Below are 9,264 nucleotides of genomic sequence, written 5' to 3' on the forward strand. Positions count from 1 at the left end.
AACGCTGGCTATCAAGTGTCAACCTACCGAACCCTTCTCCTTTATCCGGGCACAAACAATATATTGGAAACTTACTGGCTCTTGAGAAGCAATTCATATTCTGATGTAATGACCATAAAATTCTTTATACTTTTGGTAGCCTTCTGTCCCTCAATTGTTTATAGCAGGTTCTCTCATATCTATGGCCAGGCATTTATAGGACTAGGAACTACAATTTGTCAAATAAACTTCTAAATGTACAATAATGGAGTTTTCACAAGGATAAAATTGAAAATTATCAGAAAAAAGCAGTTTCACCAAACAGACTTGTGTCTTTTTGGGGTCTAGAGGAAAAATTTACAACACCCAGCTGTTACTTCTCCTTCACCCAGTATATATAATCACCGAAATTGTTAACTGATAAAGAGACAAGTCTATGTCACAAGTCAAAAACTTACACAAATTTTAGCAAAAGGAGAACACAAAGGTGCTATCCCTTAGATGCAAAAGCACACTTCAGCTCGACAATCCAACCCATCTTATCCTCTGATAGTCCCATTTGTAGGCTAGTAAGAGCAGAATATAACTGTTGCGATACACGACCAACCCCATCACTTCCATATGTTACCCTGCAAAAATGTAAACGAGCAAGTCTTTAATCAAAACCTTCCAAACCTAGATATTTCTTTTCCTTCTAAAGTCATGCATAGATATCCACACGTGTTAGTGTAGTTTGTGATTGGAAAGAGAAGAAAAGGCAAGTGTAAATTTCAAATAAAAAGATGATGGTTGAAGGTGCTGTCAAAAAGTTGCATGTTCCAACAGTCGTGTTTTAAGGTATTATAAAATTACCTTTCACCTCCAAAACCTAGTTGAAGTCAGATTTTAATTCTCTCATTAATATTCTGAAAAACTCAAATTGTGTTATTTACTGGGGAAATTCAAGTTTTGCTGAACTTGGATTTCATTTTGGCTTAAATCCTTCTGGACATAGATCACTCTATCAAAGCCATTGCCCATTAGTTTTCTATTTCTCCCAAGTTTATTTTCCCAACAATACGAACATTCGCATTAGTATTCATGTATTGAAAAGGACTAACTACAAATCACTATCTCATGGCATACGGCATGCCGTCTCACTCGCTGCAGCAGGAGGGAAACAAAACTAAAAAGACAATACACTGAAAAGGGTTATATTAAAAAAGATGTTAATCCATTCCAATTTATGCATATACCTTTTTCCCATGTGAGTAATACTGCCCACAGGAGATACAACCACTGCAGTTCCTGTGCAGAACACTTCATCAGCACCAAGCAATTCGTCCACAGACACATGCCGTTCTTCAACCTACATATTAATACTATGGTGTTAGAATAATAGTCCTGTCATGCATGAAGTATTTAGTGACTGGCTCTGCCAAGTGAACTGCTTGCAGAAAAAGTAAAGGAAGTTCCCATTCTTTCCCAATTTCATTTGTTTTTTTTTAAAAGATAGATCCAATCCCAAATTCAATTGTTTAATGGTAAGGTAAAGTCCATCATTATGTCAGGAACCTAATCATCAAAACGTCCTTGCTACAAATTTGACTCACTGTGGAAAGAACTGAACTTGAAAGATTCTGTTGTTCTTCCAGCACCAACATATATGCCATAGTTATTGAAGTTCAATTCTATCACTCAATAGTTCTGTCTAGGTGATTTAAGCAATGGAGAAACATTGCCCTTGTTGCATAAATTAGAGATTGTAAGCCAAACATTTCACAGCTAACACTAGAAAACAACTCTTGGTTACATATGTCCGCAATAGGGTGTCAAATATGGCCCAAAGATTGATGACCCCGCCCAACCCGCCCAGAATTACATGGGTTGGGCACAAGATGAATTAGAAGTGGGCTGCGTTTGGGAAGTGTCGAATAGTACCAAAAAAAAAGAAATCCAACAAAGAAGAAAAGGAAGAAATTTCATGGGGAGTGTCGAATAGTACCAAAAACAACGTGCACAATGAGTAGGAAGATTTCTGAGTCTGTTATAAGATGTTACAGAGATAAATAAATGATTAATATACCGACAGTTTCTTATTTTTCGGAGGAATTAAATTGTAGGAAAAAGGGAACAAAAAGTGAAAAGGAAAAGAAAAACATAAGGAAATGAAAGAAGAGAAAAGTAAAGAGATGAAAAAGCACAATTTGAAATTATCAAAGACGGAATGGTGATACAGTAAGTCTTTACCATACTGGTATTCTTTCCAAAACTTCATTTTTCTCATGTCCTTTTTATTTATTTATTTTAATTTTTTGCCTTTACTTCTTTTCTTTCCTCTTTTTTCTTTAGGTGCAGTAGACGTAAAACCAATTTACTAGCGGAAAGAAATCAAAAGGTTACATTATTTCTTTTCTCTTTTCTTTTTTTACAACTCATATTCTCCCCTCTCTTTTTTGTTGCTATAACCCATACTTTCTTTACTTTTCTTTTTTGGTTGGATTTCATGAAAGCTTTGTACCTTGCAGAACACAACAGTTGTGATTTGGTGAAATTTGTTATGCAGTGAATTTCTGGGTCTTGCTTTTCCTCCTAGAACTCCATTTTTCTTACTGCACAGTTGCCTATTCCGTAGCATTTTAAGGAAGATCATGAATGCCACAATTCCGCTTAAAACAGAAAATATGGAATTTATTTTAAATGATGTGTGTTAATAACTTAATATGGAGTTTATTCTGAACGATGTGGACTTGATAAAGCGATGATAATATCCTGGGGCCTTCATGACTACATGTACTTGGTATGCGTTTTTCTTATTCAGAAAAATCTGTCTTTCTTAGTTAAATAAAGGGACAACTATATCTGATTTTCATGTGTCATTATCCAGGTAATGAAGAAAAACAGAACCACTTTGCCATCAACTGCAGTTTTCATCGGCCCGATACCGTTTCTTCTACTGCAAGCAGTCCATAATTAACTTTTTTTTCTTAATTCCTTGTCATTGTTGGAAAATGTTTTATGACTTTATAGATGTCAGTCTTTATTCCGAATCCTGAACCTTTGTATTGTAGCTCTACACAGGTCAGGGGCATATACACATTAGATGAATGAGAAGGATAACGAAAATCCGAAATGGTCCTGCTATCTCTTCCCATGCAATTTTTGTTCATGAGGCTGCAGATTATGTACTTTCGTGATCTTTCAATTGGAAGTTTTAGCTTCCTTTAATGCTAAATAAGACCATTTGTTTAAAGACCTTTCTCTTGGCACATACGAATCAAAAATTTGCAGGATAGTAGAAAGTGTTGGTGAAGATGTGACGGAGGTCCAGGCAGAATGTTGAGAATGCAAGCTTAATTTGAAGGAGTTTTGATAGATGTTAACAAAAATCATATTTCAATCTGGAGTTGACAAGTCATGCTTATGTTTCAAGCTTTGTTTTATCATTTGGAGCTAAAATAGTAATGAGAACAGGGGATTCTCATACAAGACTGACATTTATAAAAGGTCAAGGGATAAAATGGAAGAAAATGAAAAGGAGATGAAGATGAATTCTGGAAAATGATTAGTATTTTTTTCCTGTTGTACCTTGAAAATTGAAGGCTGCCTTGTGAACATCTGAAGTGAGTTAATAAGTGGGAAATTGTTCTAGAAACATATTTACTGGTTTATGTTTTTTCTTTCAAATTAATTAATTCATTCGTTTTTGTTTGATTTCTAAAGGTAGAATTGTTGGAGGTATCTAATTCTACATCCAGATTTCCATGTGTTCTTTTACATTTCATTTAAGGGCCTAAAGTTATTTCTGTAACGATCTCCTTCCGAATTTTGTTATAATCTTAGTCGGATTTAGTGTAACGATCTTCTTTTTTGTTCTTCGTAGACTTCAGATTGTACAAGTGTTCTGATACTCTTTTGATAAACAATTTTTCTTTCTAACATTTTGCATGAATCTATCTATAACCACAAGAATGATACAATATTTAATGTATACTATTTTCGAGGTTTACAACTCTGACTTTATAATTTATTGCTGTTTTATTCATCTATTTAAAAACTGAGTGATTATTACAAATGGAAAAGGCGGAGGTCTTGAATTAGACAATTAATTAACAAAATAATGAAGTTACATAACATCATTGCATTGATCAAGTAGTCGATGAACATAATATGTCTCTGTGTATGTGTATACTATTTGATCAAGCTATGCCAAGGAAAAAGAAAGAAAAATGTTCTTCTCCAAATTCATGTAAGCACGCTTAATTGATTAGAGAATATTTATTTTCTTTTCTAAAGGTATGATATTAATTATTTAGCAATTTTTTTTTTAAGATTAACTAGTTTTCTTTTAAAATCACTAAGCTTTTTCTAGGATTCTTGTGGGTAAAGGGGTTTCCCTGACTTTCTCTTTTTTGCAATTAAAAAAAAATACTATCTTTGCTATCTTGTTCATTTATATCTGGCTATTGCACAGGGGTGGCACAAGGGGAAGGCTAGTAAAGTGTTTGCTTTACGCCCCAAAATTTTTCGGCTCCAAAAAATTTTAGTTTTGGATTTTATGATTTTATTTTCGCTGAGATAGTATTGAAGTTTGTAAAAAAGAAGAAAAATGTATAAAAATCTTTAGAAAAAAGAAAGAAAGACTGTCTACTTTTTAATAGTAGAAATATTTTAGAACTTTGAGTTAAACTACTCAAATCTTCACATTACTAAATAAAGTTTTTTTACAATAACATCTAAGGTAGTATGTTGCAAACATATGGCTAACATCTTATTAACTTGAATTATTTCTTACCGATATAAGTAATATCATTATTATCTGAAGTTAAAAGGTTTTGGCTTTTAAGAATACTACACTATATACAAGTACGAAAAAAGGGAAAGAAAACAATAACTTTTGCATATGTGTGTGCATATATATATATATATATATACTCTATTGAAAAGATTAAGGCCTTTTATTAAAAAAAATCTTAGGCATAAGATTTTAGAAAAATGATGCAGGGGCAGACAAATTAGTTGCCCTAGTGTATTATTAATATTAGCCTTAATTGCCAAAATTACCAATTTTACTGATACATATACACAATTCCCCATTTTAGGAACTAAATTTTTTCTTGGGCTTTTACCAAAAAATTATGTTTACATTATAACCGAATTTTAAATAAATTATGAGCTATATCAGTATTAATCAAAATTACAGATATAAAGACTACATCTACAATTAAAGGGGAAGGTGAAGATCTTAAATAGCTTGATGTGATAAAATGTAGAACAATCACATGAGGCCCGTGGTTGATCTGATAATAGTAAACACTACTTTGGACTCAGTGTGGCCACAATTCAGTATGTGGTGGTGGTCAAACAATTTATATAACACATTATCGTAAATTATTTTTAATTTCATTGTCCATATATTTGTTATTAATGCGTTTAATTATTAGTGTTTGACTACACATACATATTAGTATTATTTCTCTATCTATGCCTAGATTTATGAAAGTCCATTTGAACTTGGTTTAGAAAAGATACAACTAGATTTTTATTTGGAAGAGCCCGTATTGGTTCGCAAAAGAAATGAAGATCTAGATGCGCTTAAGTTTTGGAAGTATAATAAGATCAAATATCTGGAATTCTCATTGATGACACGTGATTTGTTAAGTATTCCTCTATCAGTACTGTTGCAACCGAATCTATTTTCAGCATCGGAGGTTGTGTTACTGGTAAATACAAAGTTCTATTTTACCTTAGAATATAAAAGCTAAGTTGTGTTCGCGAGAATGGTCATCAAGGTAAAATATTATCATATAATTTGTTTTATAAAACAAATCTTGTAGCTTGACAAATTTTTCTTTAATCTGTATGTGTATGTATATACCTACTGTTGATTTTGAAGAGGAAGATCATTGCAATAGACGTGGAGAAAATTGCTGCCAAAACTTTCAGTTAACTTGGTGATATCTGCAGGTTTTTGTTCTTCTAGCCTTCCGCAGATACATTAGTAGCTAAGTTAGACATTAGACAATACTTGTGCTTTGTTGTCGGAGAGTTCGGGAAGAAATAGTCATTATTTGTTTTTAATTGGGCGAATAAGTTTCTATCCTCTTGGAGAACAGTTGTTGTCACTACAAGTCCTTTGTTTTTCTGTTTCTTTCTCCGTAAATGACTTGACAGTGACAGTTGGAATTGATTTTCATAGTATTGGTATAACCTTTTATGCACACTTCATTGTTATTTTACTCTGGTTTGTTCGTATCTGACTTGGATTGTTTATCTGATTAGTTTGCTTGTTATCCTTAGATTGTGCTTATAGAACTTCCATACATCTTTGTAGTAGTTAATGAATCCTGCAGATGATGACCCAAAGAGATAAGAATTCAATAAAGTTGGATGGGCTCTTGATCAATCTTTCTTGCCATTAATTGGCTTTACTTGTAGGTCATGTTGATTAAGCTAATAATGTGCCCTTGTGCAGGTCATGCTGCGATGATTGGTTCTTTATGTAGTATTTGTGGACATCTTGACCGGTGCAAGCCTACGGTTTCTATCGAATGTAGAAGGAGCAATTGGTTTGCTCTAATGGATTTTCTTAAAAGTTTTATCACCACATGATGTTTAGGTTCATAGGCAACCAAGGTGATAGATTAGTTTCTAACATAGCTTATGCAAACTTGGTATTCCATTTCAACAGTCTCGAAATGCTTGAGCTTGGGTGCGATATGCAAAAAGATTCTTGTAATTAGGCTGATTTTGAGCCTTCTGTCACGTAGTTTTGTGTACCACCTTTCGTACTTCTTTTATTGAAAACCTTTATTTTGTCAAAAAACATATTGAAGCATACCTAATTACCTATTAAGCTGGCAGTTGATATGTTGTTAACAATACTGGTTGGGCTGATCCATCATTGGAGTTTTATATTACTAGAAGATAATTACATTACAAAGTTTAAATGTGAGGCCTGATCTAGATCATTGAAATTTGATATCTGTTGTATTTTAAGTGGGTCAAATTGGGCAGTCATGACCCAACCCGCTATTTAGCCCATTTTAGCCCAATTAGTTCCATTTATTAATTCAACCCATTTTGACCCGCTTAATTTCAGCCCTACCCGCCCATTTGACACCCCTAGTCCGCAACATCTTTGTTGCTTATCCATTGAAAATGTAAAACCCATAATTATCTTCATTTAACTAGGTCGGAATCTTATATGCTAAGATTGGGTAAGCACAATATTCATTTCTTTCGAGTCTTCTAGACGGGTGTTCATTACAAATATGACGAACGTCATCTTTACGTCTTCCTTAGTTCAGTTACAAGGTCTATATATTCTTATATACCAAGGCTATCAGATAATTCAACTTTAAGAAAAAGGAACTCCAAATGCTTGCCATAATGAAACACAAAAACTAAGTATTCATACCATTATGCGATGGCAAGTAGGATTAGTACTCAAGCATGTTTATGTAAAGGCAAACAGGGGTACCTGGAATCCTTGGCTTACAGCTACATCAATTATGCTTTTTCGTGTAATACCAGGAAGAATGGTTCCTTTAATTGCAGGAGTTGTTATCAGATTGCCCTGAGAAAATAGTATTTAAAAGAAATAGTTGCCTTCATCAATATGATAATGTGTAAAGAAGTCTGTGCAGAGAATTTAAAGTATCCATGTAGGACAAATGCCACTGTTTGACAAAAACTTGGTGAATCTCAACAACTGTACTCTTCTCTAGCTAGCAACAATGTTTATTGGCCCACCATATTCTTAACTTGCACAGATAAAATTGACGTAAAATTATACCTTCACAATGAAAACATTACAAGAGGAAACCTCCTCAAGATATCTTTTGTTCACACTATCAAGGTACAGAACATCAGAGTAGCCTTTAGCTTTAGCAGCACTCTGTGCCTTCAGAACCTGCATTCGAAAACCCAAAGATGAAAATGAAATAATCAACAATTGCATATTTGACTTTCAATACTCAACAAGAACAACATGTCTCAATCCCAAGCTTGTTTTGGTCAGCTATATGAATCCTCAATACCCAATTTGGTCCATTTAGACTCATTTCATTCCAGAACTATAAGTTAGATATCAAATAATTAGAAGCACAAATCATTTTTTCTGCTCATGATCCCAGCTCTCTTTTAAGGTTAGGTATTTCCAGGAAATAATATGATTATAGAACTACAACCCCCCTTGTAATCACATCAAGTGTAAAACAAGAGTGAAAAGCTCAAAAGTATCGAGGAATAAGACAGGCCACTCTAGGGCAGTTTACAGTAGATACTTCCATGGATAACATGATTATAAAACTATAACCCACCTTGGAAAATATCAAGTGTAACCAAGATATAAGAGAGACCACTCAAGGTCAGTTGCACAAGAATGCGCAAATTTGAAGTAATGACTTATATGCTTGTTAGATGGTATTTAGAAGTTCAAGGGGAAAGCTGAATGTAGAGGATATTATCATATATTCAAGGAACAATAGAGGGTGAGGATGGTGACGAAAAGGATAAACAAGCTAAGTGGGACTTCATGAATATTTATCATCGCTAATCCCCAAGAAGATGGAACTAAGGCTTCAAACAAAGCTTTCAGCAGGTTAAACTTTGTGTTACATAAACAGAAATCTGAAATAAGCTGATTTTCTGTAAACCTAGCTTACTGCTGCATAATTTCCTATAGTCTTGACACCTCCAGTTCCACCAGGAGTTGCACGGTGCATTTCTGTCTCAATTACCAAATTTATTGGTGCCATACCTTCCTGCCAAGAAAGTAAAATGAAGTGACCATAGAAAGGGAGCCAAGGCATAACATGATTAACGTAACACAAACATGGAATTTTACAACAAAAGATGCCATGCTCATTCGAAGTTTGAGAATTAACAACAGACCTTCATCTTCCTATCTTTTTATATTCCTTATTGACACCATGATCTTTTGTTTTGAAAGTAGCAAGATGATTGTGAGATGGTGTGTTAACTTTTTTATATTCCTTCAAATTTTCACCTCATACACCAGCTGTAATTGACATCACCTATATTTGCTCCAACCATTAACATCAAGGACTTGAACATATACAAACTTGAATATTTCAAAATTTAGCCACAAGAATTCGGATCTAGTGAATATTGTGATAGCATTCACAATAGAACTTCATCAAAATGAATCTTGTATCTAATTCCAATCCATTCTCATGATACTCAATCAGCAACTCAAGCTTTTCAATAACCATATGAAGTGTAAGAAACAAAAGAGCAGGGGTAACTACTGAATATAAAATTTTTAAACCCCCCCCCCCC

At 33.8% G+C, this 9,264-nt stretch overlaps 1 protein-coding gene across 1 annotated transcript in view; it reads right to left on the reverse strand.

Annotated features, from left to right (window-relative positions):
* The window catches only part of LOC109228853 (branched-chain-amino-acid aminotransferase 3, chloroplastic-like), a 19,365-nt gene continuing 10,338 nt past the window's right edge, over positions 238-9,264 (reverse strand). Inside the window, exons 6-10 of the mRNA XM_019394091.1 lie at positions 8,628-8,726; positions 7,757-7,873; positions 7,442-7,537; positions 1,215-1,327; positions 238-608 (exon numbers count right to left, since the gene is read on the reverse strand). Of these exons, the coding sequence (XP_019249636.1) occupies positions 470-608; positions 1,215-1,327; positions 7,442-7,537; positions 7,757-7,873; positions 8,628-8,726 (564 nt within the window). The 3' untranslated portion in view covers positions 238-469. The remainder of the gene's footprint in view (positions 609-1,214; positions 1,328-7,441; positions 7,538-7,756; positions 7,874-8,627; positions 8,727-9,264) is intronic.

This window comes from Nicotiana attenuata, chromosome 7 (genome assembly GCF_001879085.1).
Source record: "Nicotiana attenuata strain UT chromosome 7, NIATTr2, whole genome shotgun sequence".
Lineage (NCBI taxonomy): Eukaryota > Viridiplantae > Streptophyta > Magnoliopsida > Solanales > Solanaceae > Nicotiana > Nicotiana attenuata.